The sequence below is a fragment of the Lissotriton helveticus genome, chromosome 3_1, assembly GCF_964261635.1.
Source record: "Lissotriton helveticus chromosome 3_1, aLisHel1.1, whole genome shotgun sequence".
Classification (NCBI taxonomy): Eukaryota; Metazoa; Chordata; class Amphibia; order Caudata; family Salamandridae; genus Lissotriton; species Lissotriton helveticus.
The window spans coordinates 135,808,920-135,833,043 of NC_136061.1; the positions used below are offsets into that span (position 1 = coordinate 135,808,920).

Below are 24,124 nucleotides of genomic sequence, written 5' to 3' on the forward strand. Positions count from 1 at the left end.
ATGAGAGATCTTCCAAAAGGATTTTACTGTGCCCATAAAATGAAGTAATGATCACCATATAATCAAAATACCATCTGAAAGAACTAAGGGCATCATTACGATGGTAGACAGACTTTGTCCGCCCGCCACCGTAACAGTACACAGGACCAACCGCCAGAGGTGCGGCGATCCCGCTATTGCAATTAGGATGCGACCGCCACCCTGGCAGTCGCATCCAGCGTATATTACATTGCGGCAGGTTGTGCTGTCAGCAGCACCAACCACAATGCAATATATGCATGTTGTGCATTGGCATGCACAACGTGACAGGCACCGCGCGGTGCCTGCCACCTTGTGTATGCCAATGTAGGGGGGTACGATATGTACCCCCCAGTGCAACCACCCATCCCTCACCCCCTCCATGGGCCCACAATGGGCCCCCAATGCCCATCTTCGCATGCCTTTCCATCGCAGAGTCTCCACCATGGAAAGGCTGGCATACTAATATGGATGGCGTTGCGCCGTATTGACTCCATTTTCCGCCAGGCCAGCAATCTGACCGGCGGAAAAGCAGAGTACAGTCTTTCTGTCCGCCGTGGTGCCCCTCGCCATACTAATATGGTAGGGGTAAACCCAGGTCATTTGGCAGGCGGATTACCACCACTGGACCGGCGGTGGCCACCACCTGCCCGGCGGTGGCGATCCGCCTGCCATCCAAATAGACCCCATAGTTTTAAATAATGAGGCACAAAAAATATATAAAATATTGTGGCTAGGCAAACATAATGGGCCATAAGATGGTATTAGGTATCCAAAAAACTCCATAAAAGTAATTGATAAACTTAGGAAGTTTTAATAAAGAGAACCCTGTTAATTTGAGTTTCTCGGATGTCGCTTGTAGACAAAATAACATGAGGAAAGTATTACAAAATAAAGCAACTAATAACAAATTTCCCTCCTAGACATAGCAAATATCTGCAGCTAAAAATTACAATGTCAAAGATGATGTGAACAATTAACAACATAGAAGTGTAATCATTCAAAGCTCCTGATTATATAGCTAGGTCGTCTTGTGAGGTTAAATAAAAAAATCATAAGTAGAGGAGACTTACATTTTCTTAATTGTAAGAAAATCCATATTGGGCTCGAAATGGAGCCTCCAGAGTGCCTGATTGTCATAGACTGCCATTACTTGTAAAAAATATAAAGAAAAAAAAGGAGATGTGAATGGCGCGCTGAAAAAATGGATTGCTCTCGCACTCCAACAGGAGACAGCGGCAAGAATCAGGCTCAGAAGAGGAAAGCAGTGAAATCCCCTGACCCTGTAGTTCAATGACTCCCCAAGGAATGTCCATGAGGAGACTTTTGAATACTGAAAGTGGCATTACAAAAGGAATGAGGCCCTGTGAAATGCCGGAGCTAACTGGTCAGCCGCCATCTTGCATGGTGGAGAAGCCACATCCCCAGGGTATGTCTTTCTGGGGGAGGACAAAAGAAAGGCCCTGCCAGCTAACATTTGCCTTTGACAGAAGAGGCCTCTTCAATGTGTTCCCTAAGTGTCATATGAAAAATTCCAGCAGACCTATCAAGTAGGATGTGATATTCTAGCAGGCTTTGGCACTTTAGTTTCATAAAGGATCATAACAGCCCCACCCTGCATATTCTGTCATGTTCAGATAGGTCGTCTCTGCATATTCAGGTCAGCCTATTATTATCTCCTGGTAGCCTCTTCACACCTCATCCACGCCTATTCAAATGTGAATTACTGGCAGGCAGAATTAGGAGAGCAAACTCTAGATTTAGCTTCCAGGGACTTCAGGAAGGGAAAGGTAACTTTCTAATAGTCCCTTTTCCCAAGATTTATATTATAAATATGACTTTACCAGTGATTTGGGCTTGTCATAAATGTTTCAGAAAGTCAAAACATGAAGTTTGTTTAGCAGTTTCCTAGCCAAAGATAACATTTATTAACCCCTTCCATGCTCATGACGAGCTCAGCTCGTCATGCAATACACTGCTTGTGTGCTCATGACGAGCTGAGCTCGTCATGAACAATGGGAATCATGGAGCTGCAGCACAGAGGATGAATTGCTGTAGCATTGATAGTGTTAAAATGTAATATGGAGTCCCAATGATTTCACTGTTACAGTGAAAATAGCTTTGAGTATCTCTTTTCACTTTAAGGACATGCTTATTGTTCATTTTGTTATGTGTCCTACTTTTAAATGCCATGCTCCCTTCTTTATATAGTCAATAAGGCCTACATAATGGTGTTTTATTATTATTTGGAAGGAAGGTGTAGGCCTGTCAAAAGTGGGTAATTTGATATGTCAAATGTGCAGTTTTTACACTGCATAGCCTGCGACAATGGTAAGCCTAGACATAGGTTTTACAGTGCCACTGCAGTGGCTGCACAATAAATGCTTCAGCTTACTTGTAGCATTTTATTTGCAGGCCGCAGGAACACTTTGTACCACATACAAGTGACTTATGAGTAAATCAAATGTGGCAATCAGGCATATCCCAATTTTACCATGTTGTAAGTGGGAGCACAATCACTGTACCACTGCTTGGCCAGCAAAAATAGGGTTCAGCAAAAAGGCAAACAAATCCAGTGTGACCCTGCAGAAAGGGCAGTTTTCCAATACTCTACCACAACAAGAGGCTGCACTATACTAGTAATATTTTTTGGGGTTTCAATTGTTTATTGAGCACTCCTAAATATAGGTTATAATTGTTTCCATAAAAATTATCAATCACCTAATTCGCAAAAAACGTGTACTACCCCAATCTACCTCTCATTTCTTACTGAGCCTAACATTCTGTCCATCATTTTCTTTCATTTACTCCCGCGATGCTCTGCTAGAAGTGAGGGGCTCTAGTTGTGATGCTGTTAGGCAGGGGTTGTCCTGGACAATCTTTCCAGGACATGCCCGGTTTGTAATTTCTGTTTGCTGAACAAGCCTCTCTATCCTCCTCTCCCGGTCTCCAGCAAACCTAGGATTCAGGCAGCACTCATTAACGAACGCTCGATAGTGAAGCATGCGTCTGACATCTTTGAGCTGCTATCGGATGCCAAATTGGATGTTCTTTTTATTATGGAGACTTGGCTCAACGAGTCTTGTGCTCCGGTAGTGGAGTTCTCCATTCCTAGGGGCTACAAAATTGCCAGGGCCGATCGGGGGGCTGGGAGAGTGGGGGGGACAGTGGTAATGTTCAGTGATTCATGGTCCTTCACTAGTGAAGCTATTGGGGATTGGGCGGAGGGGGAAGCCCTGGACTTTGCCCTTATCATCACCCCTCATTTCACACTGGGTGGGACGCTGGTTTATCATGCGCCAGGTCCTCCCGGAGCTTTCCTCAAGGCATTGGATGATATCATTATCCCTCGGGCCCTCCGCTACCCCAAATTTCTCCTTTTAGGAGATTTTAATATCCATTTGGATACCCCCATCCGTTCCTGAGGCAAGGGTTCTCCTGGATTCCCTTGGCCTCACCCAGCTGACTCAACACGTGATGCTTCCATCCCATTTGGGTGTACATCTCATTGACTTGATCTGTTCTAACTTCCCTATACAAGTCGCTGATCCGGAGCCTGTAACGTGGTCCAACCACTACTTGATTAGGTTTTCCTGGTCGGATGGCAGGTCTGGTAGAAGCCCTGTCCCTCCTCCCGCTCCACAACCCAGGAAGATTAATCTCCCAGCACTCACTATGGCCTTTCGCCAGTCTAATCCGGCTCCCGCCTCGGATTTAGAGGGGGCGGTGGCCAACTTTGACCATTGGATCACTCAGGGGGTCAGGGCCAGCTCCAAAGCTAATAGCGGTAGCGTTTGGCGCTCTCATCCCTCGCAGCCCTGGTATTCCCCCAAGCTCATGGACCTGAAACGGGGTTGCAAGAGGCTGGAGCTCTGCTGGCGCCAGAATTATTGTATGACCGCTAAGGCGACCCTGCGATTAGCACAGAGGGAGTACTATATGGCCATTAGGAAGGGTAAAAGTGACTACTTTTCCGGGAGAATTGCACCTGCTCGAAACAATAGTAAGGAGATCTTTGCTATTGTACGGAGCTTCCTATCTCCCTGTGCCGAACAAAGTTCACTTTCAGTATCCCATGAATGGTGTGAGGAGCTATCCACCTCTTTTGTTGACAAGATACAAAAGATTCAGGATAGTGTTGGCCCACTTTCCAGAACCGTGGAGACCCCTTCCCCGGGGACCTCCCCGATCTTGTGTGCGGTCTCCGCACGGCTCACCTCATTTCCGCCCACTACCGAGTCAGACATTTTAGCCATTCTTGGGTCTCTTAAGTCTGGCTCTCCCGCAGACCCCTGTCCGGCCTGGGTTCTAGCTGGTGTAGCAGAGGTGGTCTGTCCAGTAGTTGTGGACATTGTTAATTTCTCCCTTCAGTCCGCCTCTGTACCGGTCCAATGGAAGCAGGCTAAATTGCTACCCCTCCTGAAGAAATCCTCATTGACCCTCTGATTCCGGTCAACTACCAGCCTATCTCGCTCTTACCATCCCTGGTCAAAGTCTGTGAGAAAGGGGCCTTTCGGCAGCTCGAAGATTCAGATCTGCCTACAGCACAGACACTGCTTTGGTGGAAATGTTGGAGGCTATTACAGAGTGCCTTGACGGGGGGGCAGGGTGGCCCTGATTTTACTCGACCTCTCTGCCGCCTTCGACACGGTACCCCACCAGTTGCTCTTGGCCAGGCTATCTCCAATTGGGATCTCTGGCTTGGTTTGGGAATGGGTTAAATCCTTTTTGGACTCCCGCTCACAGCAGGTCTGTATGACTCCTTGTACTTCCTCTGTCAGCAACCTGGCAACTGGGGATCCACATGGCTCCACTCTGAGTCCTCTGCTATTTAATATTTATTTAACCCCGTTGGTTTACCTGGCAGAGGAGCTGGGAGCTAAAGTAATAGCATATGCTGACGACACTCAGCTGCTATTTACTTGGAGGGGCTCGGGCCCGGACACTGTCACCGCCCAGACGTGCCTAGCCTCAGTATTTCATTGGCTGGCCCAGGCCTCTCTCAAATGTAATGAGGATAAATCGGAGGTCCTCCTGTACGGCCAGTTTCCTACGGATTTCAGAAACTGCCTATGGCCATCCAACTACCCTAGCCCGCGGTCTGAGGGTGTGCCAGCAAAAAAGTTGGGGGTATGGTTTAGCGAGGACCTACGATTTAGCGACCATGTAACAAAACTGACAGGAGTTTATTTTGGTACCCTCAAAACACTCAGTAAAATCTTCCCACTTCTCCCGAGAGTAGCCAAGGAGACGATTACCCGTGCCCTGATCTTGTCAAGGCTGGACTATGCCAATGCTCTGTTCATTGGCATGCCTGGCTATCTTTTGCGCAAACTCCAAATTATTCAGAATGCCGCGGCCAGACTCCTCTTTGGTGCCTCAAGGAGATCCAGCACGTGGCAATACCTACGTGTACTGCACTGGCTGCCTGTGGTTCAGTGAGTGCAGTTTAAAGCAATTACTCTGGCCCACCGGGCCCTGCATGGGCATGGCCCACCTATCTTAGGAAGCGCTTTGCCTTCTATGTGCCGAACCGACCTCTGCGATCTGCCTGTCGCCGACGGATGATCATCCCGCGTTTCCGCAGAGTTCGTTTGGGAGGCCAGTCACTCTCTGTTAAAGCTGCTGTGGCCAGGAATGTGCTCCCTCCTGACCTCCAACTTATACATGAGTTTCAACTCTTTAAAAAGCATCTAAAAACACATCTGTTCAGTAAAACCATCTAATCTGATTCCCGCCTCTACCCCGCTCTCCTCCGTGGCAGGACACTCTAGAGTAACAGTGCACGTTACAAATTCAATATAACATATAACATAACTTCGCACTTGTGTAACATCTACACTGTGTTGTGGTTAAACAAAATATGAAGTTTAATAACCTGTAGCATTGAAATGTTTAGAAGGGTTTGAAATTTGATCGGAACTGTCTTAATCTGACTGAATCCATGCATCCTAGTGCAGTAAATCCAGAAGATTTTAGGCCCAGTTTAAATCACCTTCAGAGTCGGTTAATTTTATAATTTGAAAGGTCAAAACAATTATTTGTATGGCCTGGCTCAATCCTCTCATCTATCTCTACTTAGACACTGTGTCATTTCCTTTTACAGTGTTAATGACACGATATGCACCATTCACTGAAAAATAGCAATAATAGCTTCTTAAACTCTGGAAGTAGTATCTCTAAAGTGTTTCTGTTAAACTATAATCCAGTGTAAGGAAGAGCTCACATCAGCAGGTTAGTAGAGAAGTGTATTCTGCTGTAACACAACATACCTACCACCAGCCAGCAACAGGAACAACATTTTTCAACTGCCAAGTTTAGAATTCTCCAACTCCACCACTCAGTAAATGATATCCTCCTGGTAGAACTCCCAGCAGCATACATTATTTCTAGACCACAGCACACCTCCTTCCCTTAATATATATAAAAAATGAAAACAACAACACTTAACAAGCAAAAACTAAATAACAATTACAATAGAAACAAGAATTAGTATGTTAAATAAGGCATGTCTTATAACAGATATGAGATTATAAAACAAGTTGAGAAACATGCAATTCATAACAGAACTTAGCATAAGTACATCATAACTAGGGCTGGGCGGAGCTCGAGGCGTTTCACTTCGCTGAATGCCGCGGAGTCGCCGGAAAGTTCTGTGGAATTCCAGGCGTTCCGCGGATGCAAAATTGCTCAGCCACCCCTAAAGAAGCAATACTACAGATGTCTTTCGGGCCCTAAGGAAACTGCAACAGTCACACTTTTGCCTTTCTCTTGAAAAGCTATCTTAGTGAGATTTTCAATTCAGCTTTAAAATGTCGAGAGTTGGTGCTGAATGACTAAATGTCATTTAGTTTGCAGTTCGCATGACACAAGAAGTTCAATAAGAGTTAACACACAGTGACTCAGAAGACATAAGACAAACAGGCACGTGCAAGAAGAAATCCAGTATAGCAAATTAGCAGATGGTTTGTAAATAATTAGGGTATGCAAGAGTAGCAAGTAGACTGAGAAAGCGGCCAAACATGTGATGTAGCAACATTTCACAAACTACAAAGGCATTAAAAGTGGTTACTAGTCTGGCAGCCTTTGCATAGATTATCACTTTACATTTTAGTCTTATTTGTGTTATAGTAGTACAAGTGCAAGAAAGTAAAACAAATCAAAGTGAACTATTAAGAAAGAGACTCTACACTTTCAAGTTCAGAATCACAAACAACCAGCAGCATTGTAGAAAGCCTAGCACTGAGGGGAAAAGCTACCACTGACCTTTGCCCTCCCTCCTGAGGCAGTGCAGCGTCTGATGCACATAGCCACTCCCCCACTCATTTACTTACACGACATTCTCACCATTTTTCCTGTTTTTGTAATCATTTTCTTTCCAGTTCTCTGCAAGGTAAGTCCCCTTTCCAGCACTACATTGTTATAGAATATAATGCTGAGGCGCTCATCCATGCAGAGGTAAACTAAATTGCCGAAACCCAAGAGCCAGCCCACAGCACTCCGCTGGCCCAGTAGAAAACGCATGTATCTTCCCATAAACACCACCCGCGACACTCCAGAGCAGGTGAACGATGCGAAAATAAATCTTGCACATGGAACTGGTGTCTTCAGACGGAGGCACTTGCTCTTTCTAATCCAGCCGGGGAAGATGAGGAACCGGTTGCACAGAAGGTGGGGATGGTAAATGGCTCCAATCGTCTCGGTCACATTAGCGGCATACTCTGGGAGGCCAACTAGTGGATCAGAGTTTTTCATCCACCCCAATCATAACCTTTCAGGTTGGCCACAAGTTGGCTCCCTCATACACATGCTAAACATAAGTACTGAATTGAGACGTTAGGAAGAACTCAACCTAAGCCAAGTTACTGTTCTCCTTACTTTCTCACTTTCAGATCTCTGGGCAGAATCTTTTGGTGCAGATGGCTGGTACTGATATAGCACTCTTCCTATTAGGTAATCTTGACATGGTCCAAACACCTCCAGAATCCAATAAAGTTTCCTCACCTCACTAATTATGAAAGGGCCCATAGAGCTGGAAGACCCCCTTTTCACAAACCCTGGCTTCTGGACAAAAACAGCGTCACCTTCCTTCCACACCATGTTTGACATTTTTCCCATCATCATATTTACTTAATATTTGTTTTGATAACTCTGTTGTCTTTTGTAAATTCCTTCATCAGATAATGTTTTAGTCCTGTAACTTTCTACCTGCCTCTATCCCTGCAGGTTGAGCTTTGAATTTGATAACCTTTTTGTCAGAGATGAAAAGGTGACCCTAATGCGACACAATTCAGAGAGCCATGATGTGCCTACCAAGTTTCTTCTACCAAATTTGTCAGAGTTTTCCAAGATTCTGCAGCTTGTTGCATAGAACTCTTAACCGCCCTGTACATGTGTTCCACAAAACCATTAGCCTAGGTAGCATACAGAGCAGTTTTTAAATGCACAATCACCTAACAATGCATAAAATCACATTGGTGATTAGCTCCTTAGAAAACAAATTGAAGGGGGCATCATTTAAACCCTTATTAGCAGTAATAACAGCTAAAATGTTACCGACATTTTCATATGGCAGTATGTCATTATATGGAAAGGACGCTGACCTGTTAAACAAATCACAAGTGTCAATATATAAGAGTCTTTCAAATCCATCAGGCCGCATCCCCAGCTAGACTAGAATTTGGGGTAACCAAAGAAACGCTGGGGAGAATGTACGCAACCATTACGCAATGGTATAGACTGAAGCAAAATGCAGCAGAATTGGAACTGAACAAGGCTCTGTGGGAGGAACTAGAGAATTACCAAAAGTCTCCCTACAACCAATACCTAAAACAAGCATTATCAGCAACTTGTGCAGGTGAGCTCTGGAAAACCAGCCTGTCCTACTCATCCTTCAAACAAGCTATAAGCGTATCAGCAACATTTCGCTCTCTGCTCGTAAATAAAAACCACCTCAGTATGAGAAAACACACCTGGATGGTAATCACCAACTATAAGACACTCACCCCACCGCCGTATCTAAATATCATGTTCTCGGTCTATCGAAAGTTGCAACTAATGGCCCTGCGTTTAGGCAAACTGCCGTCCATCGCGGATCAGCCAAAATGGGTCCACAAAGGGCCGAAAGAATGTAGATTATGAGGAAGTGGCAAAGTGGATTTCATTCACCTAGTCTGCACATGTCCTAAACTGTTAAAAGCAAAAGCCACTTTATTAATATACGCCATGAACAACAGATGAATAAGGACGTGCAGATCTGCAATCATAGCGGGCTTGGACCCAACTGAGACCTTACTGAACTGTCAACTAATAAAGTTACTTGCAGTACATGAGCAAGCATTTAAAAGAGAATCTCGAGCTACTGCATGCTAATGTTAAATAAGACTGATTGTTCTGGAGAGAGATCTTTGTGGGGAACAACCTTTACAACGCAACTTTTACAACGCACTACCATTACAATGAAACTTTTACAACGCAACATCCATTACAAAGCATGTTTTTACAACGCAACCATTACAACGCATGACACTACAACGCACACCACTACAACGCATGTCATTACAACGCAGTCATTACAACACATACCATTACAATGCATAGCATAACAACACATAGTACCCCTACACTATCCAACACTTACCCTACTGTTGCACCCCCTGGAGTTAGAATAGTAATTTTTACCCCTACACTATCCAACACTTACCCTACTGTTGCACCCCCTGGAGTTAGTATAGTAATTATTACCCCTACACTATCCAATACTTACCTTACATGCAAAGTAATGTTATGCGTTGTAATGGTATGCGTTGTAAAGGTAGTATGCGATGTAATGGAATGCATTGTAAAGGTAGTTTTTAAAAATTCATTGTAAATGCATGTGTTGTAATGGAATGCGTTGTAATGGATGTTGCATTGTAAAAAATGCGTTGTAAAGGTAGGCGTTGTAAAAGTATGTGTTGTAACGTCATCTTTGTATTCTGAATATAATGGCGAGCTTGGCGAGAACGTTTGAAAAATATTCTCCTTCATACAGCGGACTACGAGTTAACTAACGCTCCGGACTTATTAATCGTTAATCACGTATTTTTGTAAACACCTGTATAATATTAAGTGATCAACTAACTGTTAATGGCATTTTCATACATACTTGAGTGCTAACAATTGCTAAGCAAAAGATTTTTACAATTTTTAGGATTTACAAAAAAAGTTTTTTATTGTTGTTCTCAGCTTTTTATTAGAAATTGTATTGTTGTGGTTTTAATGAACTAAAACAATAAATATATTGAACACATAAAATCACACATTTCCTGAGAGTTGAATTCTACACGATAGTCTGTGACGAACTCCAAGGAAAACCCTGCCGAAGTAAACTCTTCCTTCAAAAAATTCTATTACCACTCTGAAATTCACAGCATTAACATATTTAATAACAACCCACTTAAAGGTATAGTCCACTAGAAGAAGAATACAATGTTTATTTTGAGCCAACAAATCAAATGGGCCCATAATGTCTAATCGGAATTTAGTCTAAGGCTCCTAGGGAATCTCCACAGGCGTCACAGGATTGTGTGTGTAATCTTGTTTTGTCATTCTTGGAACACAGCCAACAATGCTGTACCACATGTTCAACTTGTCAGTCAATACAAGACCACTAGTACCATTGCTGAAGTTTAGATTCATCACGTTCTACCCAAGATGTCTCTCATGGGCCAAACTAATTGACTTATCCTACATCCTTTTGGATGGAATTAACCTTGAACGTCTACAACCTTAGGTCCTGACAAAGGCAATCTGAGACAAAAGTATAACTTTATGACCCTTGGTATTCTCAGAGTTCATTTAAAGGTCGTATCTTTATGCCTGCTGTCGGGCCAGAATGTCCGGCTAGGGCCAGCATCTCTGCACTTAGGCTGGAATCTCCGCACTTAGACCGGTGTCTCCTGTTTGGTTTGGAATCTCCACATGCGGGACAGAATCTCCAGCGTGGATAGGATGAATTGTAATCAATAGGTCAGAAGACAATTGTTACAAAAAGGAACATTAGGAACGTGCGATAAATAGTTGAGGGGAGTCATGAAAATCAGATTGGGCAGGAAAAAGGGTGTACATGCAGTCCACACTTTGCTTTCCCCGCAGTGTTGACCGTAGTCATTTGGAACCCTTCTTCCTTCATATACAACACAGATTGCATTCTTTTCTTGGAACAATCTTGTGCTCCATATGTTTCAGCAAACTCAAACCTTTTGAAATATAACTCTTGAAAAACATCAGAATTTCAACTAGAATTATCCCATATGGCAAAATCATGGGCAAGGCATGAAGCTGCCAAGAAAAGACAAGGAGAGAGGGCTTACATAGCCGAAGGACCTGACAATATTTACCATGTATCCTCTTTGCCACTGAATTGTTGGTGCCCACCACATAAATGTGTCCCGACGGTGAACACTTAAATGCCAGAGGGCTTGTGGACAAGAAGGCTCTTATCAGCCGCTGCCCTGTTCCAACACTGTAAGCAGGTAGGCCTGGCAGGATTCAAATCCTGGCAAAGACATATAGCCCTATGCCCCCTTCAGCCCAGGGCCTCTCAGAGGATGATGACAGCTCCCAGCCAATGTAAAGGAGTGACTCGCATTCATCGCGAATGAGGAACGGCTACCTCCACCTCGGCAGGGAAACTGAGCATCCCATTGGTCAATGACTGCTGGGCTATTTTGCCTGATTAGGACCTGGTTTTGCAGATCCCATACCAGCTGCCCTCAGCCATAGTCACAATCTAACCCCTCCCCCAACCCCAATTCTGAGTTGGCTTCCGCTCCCAGCCCCATTCACCATCTGGTTAGGAAGAGAGTCAGAGAGAGCAAAGAAGAAAGGGCACTGGAGAGAAGAAAGGAAGTGATGAAGAGGGAAAGGAAGTGAGGAGGTTGGGAAAGCTGAAGGAAGAAACAAGAGACAAGAACAGCAATGGGAGGAGGGTGGCGTACAGAAGGAGAAAGAGGCAGGAAGAGGGTAGAGAGGGGAGGGAAGGGAGGAGAAGGAAGGCAGGGAGAGAGAATGAAGGAAAGTGGAAGAAGTAGGCAGAGGAAGGAAGGGGCGAGAGGGGAAGAAGATGGGGAAGTGAGTGGGAGTAAGAAGCAGAGGAAGTAATGCTTTATTTATCAAGCATTACCATTTTTTGCTTGAAACTGGTATAGTTTGTCTGTGATCACAGTCCTGACATTTTTCCCACTGAAGACCAGGTGCACTGTAGATCACAGGGCAGGGAGTGAGTTAGCACGCCTGTTGCAGAAAACTTACGGCCACAGGTTCAAATGTCAGCACAGTAAATGCACCCATTCATCTTTCCAAGGTCAATAAAACGATTGTCACTGAGCTGGGCAATAAAACATCAAAGCCAGAAGACTGTGGCAGCTGGTGTTACATTTATAAAACAAATTACTGCTGTCACAATTGGTAATACAAGAGTAAGTTTCATTCCACAAACTGATGTAAGCCATGAGTGCAGTCCTCTAGAGTCAAAGTCCAGACTGCTGACTCCACTGTGGGCAGGAGTCAAAGTCCAGACTGCTGACTCCACTGTGGGCAGGAGTCAAAGTCCAGACTGCTGACTCCACTGTGTGCAGGAGTCATAGTCCCAACTGCAGATTCCAGTGTACAAGGCCAGTGCACCATCAGCCTCACGCAATGGAGACAAATCAATGTAAAAAAAAAAGGCAGACTAGGGATGTATAGCAAGGCACTCATGTGGGTAACCCGTCTGGTGAGGCATGGCATGCTGTGGAACTTCTAGGTACTGCTTAGTGCTGAGAGCTGGACTGTGTGAGGGCGTTATGTAAATGGTTTTTCAGAAGTGATGTTTCAAGGTGAGTGTTGCTATTTTGGGCATACCGATTTAAATAAATGTTTTGCCAGTCCACGGTGAGCTATCGTAAGGAAATCTGCAACCCGTCACCACACTCTGCATCGCAGTCCTGCTACCTACCTCTGATCATCACATTCTCCCCTCGCATACGTTTTTGCAGACCTCAGACAGCCTGAATTGTGCTGGAGAGCACGAATGTGGGCAGTCTACACTGTGATCTGTGGTGGCCTGAGTAGGTAAAGGCGACAACTGAGGCCTCTTTCGTATCCAATCGTCCCCATAGCCAATCAGGGAAAGGCGAGAGGAATGGAAGGCATAGAGCTACCTACCTAAATGCTCCAAAAGTCAAACCTGTGGTGGTAGCCAACAGGCACTTGTCTGGCAAGCCCACAGGACTAAGGAGAAGTACAGAGAAGTTGGGGTAAGTGCGCTCAGCCATGCAGGTAGATGACAAATCTTTTGCTGAACTCCACGCTCCAAAACGGAGTGCGGAGTTGCAAACCTCTGTGAACTCTGCTGGAGGAGCGGAGTTTGCCACCCAGCTATACAATGCATACAGACCCAAATTATATTAACTTATTGTACAGTTTGTGGGCTATATTCTTGTTTATCTCATTGTGATAAAAACATTGCACCCTCAAGTTACATGCATCACATTTTCGCCTGAGCATCTTTTCACTTCATGTTTGATCACATATCACTGTACTTAATGTTTGTAAAATGTAATCTATAGATGTTTGAACATTAAAAACATTTTTCTTAATTAATAATATTGATTAGTATCTCAAATTAATTCTTGTCCTCAAAGGGACTGCTGTTGTTCTATAAAAATAGACTGGGGGAAGTGGCAAGTTGGAGTGACTCGAATGGCAGGAGTAGCTCCTGGGAAGCTTGTGGGGAAATTTCAGTTTATTTGTTTTACCCCTTAACAGAAAATCTAGTAGGGTGACATATTTTTTATTTTTTAGTATGGAGGTATGTTACTTTAATCTGCATTGCTTCAAGGTAGTGGGGTTTCCTTTGAAAATGTGCCAGACTTACTTTAAATAAAAATAGGAACAATAGATTCATCTTGAGGCCCCACTATTTAGAGACTTTTACGAGAAATCTAAAAAGGTATGAATGATGTAACCTGCTACTTTGACATTGTGTTCATAATTCTCAACTATGCACCAGGCTGATGGAACTGATGGTGAGGAAATACCCCTTTTTTTACGAGCACTGACTATTATCTCAATCCAGCACTCCAATTAAGCATTAACCCATTTATTTTACAGCTAACCAAATGGTGTGTCAAGTTGATTTTAATAGTATAACAATACATGTGTTTCATGTATTTCATCTGCATTTTGTTTCACGCAACACTGAATGTTAATATCTAATCCAGAACATTGAAAGTTTGATTATGTTTTCCTGTTTGAAGAGAAAAGGACCATTGCCTTAGTTTAATTTTCAATATCTATTTTCTTTTTCTTTGCTTTAGTGCACTCCCAGAAACAGAACCGACAGACCTGTGTACGGAAGAGCCTTATATGCGCATTTGCCATGGCCTTCATAATTAGCGTCATGTTGATTGCAGCCAATCAGATTCTCCGGAATGGCATGGAGTAGCCTATCGTAATACACTGTGAACAATTGAACCATGCATGCGCATGCCAACGGGTGAACATTTTTATCTATGAACTTCTTAAGGGATATAAACGCATAAAGAAACCTTCTGCAACCAGCACCAACCAGCAACTTGTGGACCGACTACATGTTCTTGGCAGGGACACAAAAGGGCTGTCTTAATGCTTTAAAGGTTTTTGTTTCCTAATGCAATAATATAATGAAGTTGTGAATTATTGCTTCAAATTTAAAAAAATTTGATCCAGAGGAATTTATTTTCCTAATTTTAGACTTCCCACCCTGATCCATATTTTTTTCTTGTTGCAGAATGAGCTAATGCAGTCAGTGGTTTGAGGAACTATCATTCACTTTCATGTTTCAGAAGTGGTTGACTAGCTGAGGCAATGAGGATTTAACACTCTTACATGTGAGCAGTGGGGTTGCTAATGCGTGCATCAATCATCATTGTCGTTACCTTAATGTTGAAGAAGTAGGTGCACACAGCCGAGAAAAAATTGATGGATTAAAATTTCATAATTTTAGCCACAAATTATATTCCGGGTGAAGGAGTTAATGATGACTGATTTCATACTGAAGTATGATCTGTGGATGTCCATCCATATGCTTTTTAAGGTTCAACTAAATTTGGATGCATACTTATTAGATGAATATTTAAAATTTCTCTCCTGTAGTGTTTCTAGTGAACATCTTAGCAACAATATGGAAAATGATATTGATATTGGCAGAATCGTGTTCAACTCATAGGTGATGGTCACCATGATAAGGATCCCTTCCACCACAAGAGCTAAGTGTCAACACATGCCTGAATCCTAAAGCACTTTCAACCTGTAACTTTGGCGTGCTGCTCAATCTCTTTTTAAATAGACCCAAATGAATTTTGTCATTCATAAAAGTAGGTATTCGAATCATGAAAGGATTTGCTCACTCTGATAATTTTTTGAGACACCAAAAAATGTACATGTTTGTTATATTTAAAGTCTACTCTCTTACCCCGTTACACAGTGAGAAATGGCCATATTTTTACTTCTGACAATGCCAGGATGAAATCACTTCACAGACAAGAAAAAAAGGGTAGTGAACACCCTAAAACTGATTAGAGTGTTTTCCTCAGGGAGAAAACAAAAACGTTTGCAAGTGTATTTGCACTTGTTGCATCAATTTTCCGTATTAACAAATAAAGATATATTTACTTTCAAACGAAAAAATGAAATTGACGGACCAGTAAAATGTTTATGAATTCCAAACAATCAGATATCTGCCCCCAGATTAGGCCCTTGATTACAGGTTGAACAATATGGTATCCCTTGTTGTATACTGATCCATTGATATATAACTGGCCCAATATTCTGGCACCGTCCCTGGACCCAACTCGACCCCATCCTACTTTACCTGGAAGGCATGCAATTCTTCCTCCTGCTTCTCTTGACCACTGCAATCCACCCCTTTGTCTCCTTTTCTGCCCAGTCGCCATTTCCTATAAACAAATGTGTATTGTTATTCCCCATTCCAACAGCATTAACTTGGAACAGGTCAAAGTAGAGGTGGAGATACCGACTTGAATTGTTAATTCCAAACCACTGGTTTTCTCGGCACCTAGTGCGCCGAGCTCATAATCAAGGCCATAGTAGGAAATTGTATGTGAGATTGTCGTTTTTATTTCATGCACAATGACTCTAGAAGAAGATCAGTTACATACATTGTGACCTTGATAATATGCTCAGGATCTGCTTCTCAATGATATTGGCCATCCTTCTTCTAAATGCTTTGAGGCACCAACAACACGGTGAAAGTGGTATTAGAAGGGAGGATCACTGTTAAAAAAATGCAAGTTCAAAAGCATATTCCTAGTCTTCACCATATAGAGCATATCATAATCTTCTGACTAGATGCTAAATGCATCAACCAGAGGATTCACGTTAGAGGTTGAGAGTCATTACAGGAATATACATTGCGGCCTTCTGCATGGCCATCAACTAATCCTACAAACATTCTGTGACTATGGACCATATGGTCCCAATTCACAAAGATATTGTTGTGACTCACTTTTGCAGCACTCCTGGCCCATTCCTAATGCTGAATTAATGGAGTAAACCAGGAGTACTCCTAGTTTACATCTGGAATTCAGGGGTAAAGCACATGCCATTTAAGAATAAGTCACAACTAATTATAGCAAATTCTTTGTGAATTGTGCGCAATGACGGCCATTTTGTTGGTTCTAGTTGGCATGGCATTTGTGTATCTAGCCAGTTGTAGCATCCTCGGTTGAATTGCAGATCAGCATACAAGACCCCTTCATAGGATTTCTCCTCAGTGGAGAAGAGTGATTATGATTGTCCTGTGTGACCTGGACCAGGAGCTCCTAACCAGTGTTGTGGGACGATTAGATTTGTATTCTGAAATCGGATTAACATCCTCCCTTAGACGCTCACATTAAGGACAATTGGGGAAGTGATTTGAAAATCTACTGTACCCAAAGGCACTAGGCATGGTTTGATTCGAAAAAATGGGGTGTCAATGTCCCCGAAAAATGTAAAAGTAGCAGTAACAGCAAAAGAAGGACATACAAGATGATGTTTTCCTTAGCATATGGTAGATTCTACAAGAAAGTATTAAAGGGGCCATCTGGTGAATAATATCACAGTACATTTTTGATCCCCAGCTGACATCATCAAACATAGCACCTTTCTAGCCTGCCTATTCTTGAAGATTGTTAGAGATGCAGAACTGGGTGAAGACAATTGTGTAGTTTTCTCTACCCTAGAGGGCTCCCTTAAGGTATTCAGGCCCGCCCCCAAGAAGGCTGAATATTTACTCCTATGATTGCATGGAACTCCTACTTAAACTGGATGATTTACAGGACCTCAAGTAGTCAATCTGATGTTGTTATGTTTGGTTTTGCTACGGTAGCATTTTACCAATTGCACTTTCTCTCCAGGTATTTTTGCAGCAATAAAAATGCATCACTAACCTAGACTCAATCCTTCGCCACCTTTACCACATACCAGAACATTCTTTAACCCTGAATGTGCCGCATTTTAGAATTTAACGTTTGTTTTATTGCACTACAGAGTTATCCCACCATGCATGCTTCAGAGTTTGTACTTCCCTGAACTCAGACCTCTACAAATAATAATATTCACATCAGTTTAAAGTGCCCTTGGCCTACTTAGATATGTTCAATTTCAATGTCACCTATTGGCTAATCAAAAAAGTGCTTTACACTCTACTGGGAGGCCTATTAATTATTTTTAGGCAGCCTAAACTAAAATAATTTGTTTACATACACCCTATCAGCTCACACTGTCATGATACTTGACCTATTAACTAATGGCAGAGAACACCTTGAACATCATATCCTGCATTCTAGCTGTCATTCTAAGGCTCACTCGGTGCACCAGTTTCCCAACCTTCATTCTAAAGTCCTTCCTTTATTTCTTTGTTCTTTTTTACTTGATTCCAGCAACATCTCGTCCCTTGACAGGGCGTGGGAATGTGTGTTCCCTAGCACAGGACCCAGGGAGTGCAGAGAGTTAGAGTAAACAGAAGGTTGGGCGTGAGAATACCCACTTACCTGACCCTTGAATGTCAGTCCGGGGTGACAGAGAAGCTCAAGACATTGAATAATGCAAGCAAGTATTCAACAGGGAGAATTGCATTTATGCAAATGAGTCTCTATCCATCTGCCATTGTTCAATATTGAACCATGTAAATAAGCAGCGAGTTTGTGTTCGTGAGCGCATTTATTCTAACATATTCCAACGTTTCACTGATCAGATGGTCGATCCACACAGGTTGCCATACAGGCTGCGAGGCCCTAGGGAAATGAAGAAGTTTCAATCTATTTTACATCTGCTTATTCTTCATTAAAATAAAATGGCGTTTGATGTTTACAATTTTAGTAAGCCCCAAATCTCCTATTTCGGACTTAAATTACATAATTGACACATTATTGTAATGTGTATCCACACGTTGCCAATTAAGTAAAGCACATGTTGTATATACTTCTTGGAATGACTGTCATTCCATTTTTGAGACAAAAATTCATATTAGAGCATGCAACAGGGACGTATGACCTTACAATGCATACTTTTACAACGCACACCTTTACAACGCATTTTTTACAATGCAACATCCATTACAACGCATTCCATTACAACGCTTACAACGCATTCCATTACAACGTATAATACCTTTACAACGCATACCATTACAACGCATAACATTACATTGCATGTATGGTAAGTATTGGATAGTGTAGGGGTAAAAATTACTATTCTAACTCCAGGGGGTGCAACAGTAGGGTAAGTGTTGGATAGTGTAGGGGTAAAAATTACTATTCTAACTCCAGGGGGTGCAACAGTAGGGTAAGTGTTGGATGGTAATTGTATGCATTGTAATGGTATGCGTTGTAATGACTACGTTGTAATGACATGCGTTGTAATGGTATGCGTTGTAGTGTCATGCGTTGTAATGGTTGCGTTGTAATGGCATGCTATGTAATGGATGTTGCGTTGTAAAAGTTTCGTTGTAATGGTAGTGCGTTGTAAAAGTTGCATTGTAAAGGTTGTTTCCCATGCAACAGTGTTGGCCTTCTGCAAAGTCCACTGCAAAATTACAAGGCAACTCTTTGGCATTGAAGGAAATCGTATTGAATCCTATTGAAGTTCTATTATTCACAAAGTTAGGAATGTAACCAGAGCTTATAGGAATTCCCTCATAACTTAAAGAGTATCTACATTCAACAGAGTGAGTCCTCTATTCTCTGTCTCTTGTCCCAGTAGCTTAATGTTGCAGTGATCCACCTAGAGACTCAGCCATTTGTTACCACATTTGGGGGCATATTACCAAGTGGCAGTGATAATTATCGCTGGCCGCCCTCAGCGTTAAAATGTTTATCGCCGGCTATCACTGGAAATTTTCGCCATGCTAGCGCTGAATTAACAACGCTTAGCGCAATGGCGATAATTATCCCAGTGATAGCGATGTTTTCAATGGAACATCGCTGGTTTTCCAGCGCTGTTCCATGGAAAACAGTATTATCCTTGATGATACAACCCTGTGGTCTTACCCATACAATCCACCGCCCATGTTAGGTATGCCTTAGTCAGGAATTTAACAGATGTTAAATTCCTGCGTTAAGGCATGCTTAACCCGATTTCAAATATCGCTACTCCTCGTTGATAATATTGTGAAGCTGGGTTCGCGATATTTTCCCATGGGGTTTTGTCAGGCACGCCTCCTTTGCATCTCATTAACGATGCGATGCGAGGCGTGCTGACAACGGGCAGTAAGGCAAGGAAACACGCTCTAGCGTGTCCTTGATGATAATGCAATAATATTATCGCCGCCCCTTGATAATATGCCCCTTACTCTTCTGGTCTTTTACGCATTGGGGATATATCTGCGGGATCACTGACATAATATCGACCTCACAAAAATCGAGATACAAAAATATCGAGTCAAAAATATCGAGAGACAAAATATCGACTCCCTATCTTCAAACAGGTAAGAATCAAAATATCGACTCCAAAATATCGACTTACAAAAATATAGACAGTCAAAATATCGATATTTTTAAATGTTTTCAAATTAAGTTAAAACTAATATAGTAATAAATATATTTAATATAAACTTAGAAATAATTATTAAATAAATGTAGTATTAATAAATAATTAATATAATTAAAAAAATTATATCACCAAAAAGAAAACATATATATATATATATATATATAAACATATTATTAAATAAACATATATAACATTTTTAGCGTATACCTTTACAACGCATACCATTACAAACTAAGTATTGGTAAGTATATAATAATTTTTTTAATATAAATTAATGAAAATTATTATAATATAATTTAATTTTATTTAATTTTATTTAATTAATTTAATTTAAATGTAATTTTACTTTATTTTTACAAAGTACCCCTGTACCCCAAAAACCCCAAACTGACCCTGAACCCTAAAAATACCCCTTTACCCAAAAACTGAAAACTGACCCTGAACCCTAAAAATACCCCTTTACCCAAAAACTGAAAACTGCCCCTGAACCCTAAAAATACCCCTTTACCCCAAAAACTGAAAACTGACCCTGAACCCTAAAAATACCCCTTTACCCAAAAACTGAAAACTGACCCTGAACCCTAAAAATACCCCTTTACTCAAAAACTGAAAACTGACCCTGAACCCTAAAAATACCCCATTACCCCAAAAACTGAAAACTGACCCTGAACCCTAAAAATACCCCATTTACCCAAATACTGAAAACTGACCCTGAACCCTAAAAATACCCCTTTACCCCAAAAACTGAAAACTGACCCTGAACCCTAAAAATACCCCTTTACCCAAAAACTGAAAACTGACCCTGAACCCTAAAAATACCCCTTTACTCAAAAACTGAAAACTGACCCTGAACCCTAAAAATACCCCTTTACCCCAAAAACTGAAAACTGACCCTGAACCCTAAAAATATCCCTTTACCCAAAAACCCAAAACTGACCCTGAACCTTAAAAATACCCCTTTACCCAAAAACCCAAAACTTAAATTTAATTTCCAAAACCAATTACTTTTATTTACAAAGTAAATTTTATGTAATGGTCAATTATTAATCAATTAACAAATTTAATTAATTAACATATTTAATTAGTTATTATTAAATTACTCCCCACCCTATCCCCCTATAAACTCACAACCCACTACAGAAATTAATTTACTAATTATTATTTATTTATTCTTTAAATATTTATATTTACCAATTATATTTTAATTATTTACCAAATAATAATTAATTAACAATTATTATTAATTTACATATTTAATTAATTAAATTTAAATTACTTCCCACCCTATTCCCCTATAAACCCACAACCCGCTACAGAAAATATTTTACGAAAATGTAATTATTGATCAATTAATCAATTATTATTAATTACCAATTATATTTTAATTAATTAACAATTAATATTTAAATAACAATTACTATTATATTACAGATATAATTAATTATATTTAAATTACTTCCCACCATATTCCCCTATAAACCCACAACCCGCTACAAAAAATATTTTACGAAAATGTAATTATTGATCAATTAATCAATTATTATTAATTACCAATTATATTTTAATTAGTTAACAATGAATAATTAATTAACAATTACTATTATATTACATATTTAATTAATTAAATTTAAATTACTTCCCACCCTATTCCCCTATAAACCCACAACCCGCTACAGAAAATATTTTACGAAAATGTAATTATTGATCAATTAATCAATTATTATTAATTACCAATTATATTTTAATTAATTAACAATTAATAATTAAATAACAATTACTATTATATTACAGATTTAATTAATTATATTTAAATTACTTCCCACCCTAGTCCCCTATAAACCCACAACCCGCTACAAAAAATATTTTACGAAAATGTAATTATTGATCAATTAATCAATTATTATTAATTAGCAATTATATTTTAATTAACTATTAATAATTAATTAACAATTACTATTATATTACAGATTTAATTAATTATATTTAAATTACTTCCCACCCTATTCCCCTATAAACCCACAACCCGCTACAGAAAATATTTTACGAAAATGTAATTATTGATCAATTAATCAATTATTATTAATTACCAATTATATTTTAATTAATTAACAATTAATAATTAACTAACAATTACTATTATATTACAGATTTCATTAATTATATTTAAATTACTTCCCACCCTATTCCCCTATAAACCCACAACCCGCTACAGATTTATATTACACAATTATTACAAATTATAAAACACTTACCTTATTTTCGATATTTTTGTTGTTTATATTCTATCTAGTCGATATTATGTCTAGTCTATATTTTTGATTCGATATTTTGGCTATTAATATCGATAGTAATCGATATTTTTGTAGTCTATATTATGTCTGGTCGATATTTTGTCTAGTCTATATTTTTACCTCGATATTATGTCCAGTCGATATTTTTGAGGTCGATATTATGTCTGTTCACCATATCTGCGCATTAGAACAGTCTTTAATAACGAGACGCTGGGTTGAATTTTCTAAGAAAGACGCAAATCTACACCCTCCAGGCAATTAGGTGCTGATTTGTGACTTTCAGCAAGTTACAAAAGAATCCAGAAATATACCTGCAAACCTCCAACAGTCTTAGGTTTTTACCAAGTTTCCAGGAGTACGTCTGGAAAACGTTTGTGAATTCCTATTTTGGACAATGTGGATGTTTTTCTGCGTGTATATCTTGTGCAATTATGTCTGGGGTAATGCCGTACCTTTGAGCTATGGCACATTTTTTACTCCATGGGGAACATATTTTTTGACTGGAGAAGTTCCTTCCTCTTCATCCCCATCAGTTTTGGGGGGCGGGGAGGAGAGGCTCCGTCCCCCTGCCAGAGGTGCATTCCTGATCTAGAGTGTGTGAATGAGTAGGAAAGTAGTTTGTGTATTGTCAGAAATGTGCACACTTGTCCGCAGGCACAAACTCATACAGCAATCCAGACCTGGAGCACATATTTGACATTGTTGGGAGTAGATTTACTACTAGTAAGTTCTTGCAACTAATTTTTAGAATTTCGATTAGTAAATTTGCAATACTAAAAATGTTTGTGTGTGTAAGCTAAACTTACATGTGCAATGGCTTTGTCAATTGTGCCCATTGTCATTTGCACATCTAGGTTCATTCAGACAATAGAAATCAAGATAGAGGGTTTTTATTCGTTGTACCTGAGGCAGATGATTTGCTAATTTTCATTCAGAGCTTTACCTATATCATTCTTTACAAATATTTGTTTTATATTCCAAAGATTAAAGAACCAGCCAAAAACAGTGATAACATGTTGGTCAATCTGGAAGGCCGACTCAATACAACCCTCATTAATTCTAAGGAGTCGACTGCCTCAAAGCCAGGAGACATCACCAATTTAAGATTCAATAGCATCAATTGTGCTAAGAATAGGAGTAACACAGGTGGGCTACTCACCAATGTTGATTTAATCTTTATATAAATATGTGCCGATCAAGAGCTCCAATAAATATCTGCCCTGATGTTTCATTTAAAGCAGCAACAGAGTATGGCAAAGTTTGGGTGGAAATGTCAGTGGTCTGTAATAAGGGATATCAGGTTAACCTTTTCCCTGTGATAGTTGTATCTAAATAGCTGTAAGTTCTTCAGCGTGGTTCCTCCTACACTGTGAATTACTTCCATATACTCTTACTTAGTGCAATAAACCAGTGGAGTGTCGTATGAAATAGGTATACTGTTGTTTAGAATTTTAGTTCTCATTATTTTGAGACTCTACATGCATTGTCAATCTGTAAGCCTATTTGTCCTAGGGAAAATAACTTAATTAAAGAACTTAAATGACAGAGGGAAAGTAGTTTGTTAAAGAAAGTACATGGCTAGTGAGTGCCTAGGGTAGTACTAGCTGATGCATGAAGGTAGGATATTATGTATAAAAAACAGTCTAGGATATGTTAATAATCTATAGACAATGTGGACTTCTGGGAAATTATAGGATATACTTCATGCATGAGTTTGGGCGGCCATTGATCACTAAACCTTATACCTAGTATAATGT

General features: G+C 40.5%; 1 protein-coding gene across 1 annotated transcript in view; it reads left to right on the forward strand.

The window, feature by feature from the left end:
• Positions 1 to 14,488, forward strand: part of CALN1 (calneuron 1) — a 1,178,007-nt gene extending 1,163,519 nt beyond the window's left edge. The window contains exon 5 of the mRNA XM_078683547.1: positions 14,361 to 14,488. Within this exon, the coding sequence (XP_078539673.1) occupies positions 14,361 to 14,488 (128 nt within the window). The remainder of the gene's footprint in view (positions 1 to 14,360) is intronic.
• Positions 14,489 to 24,124: the final 9,636 nt, after the last annotated feature.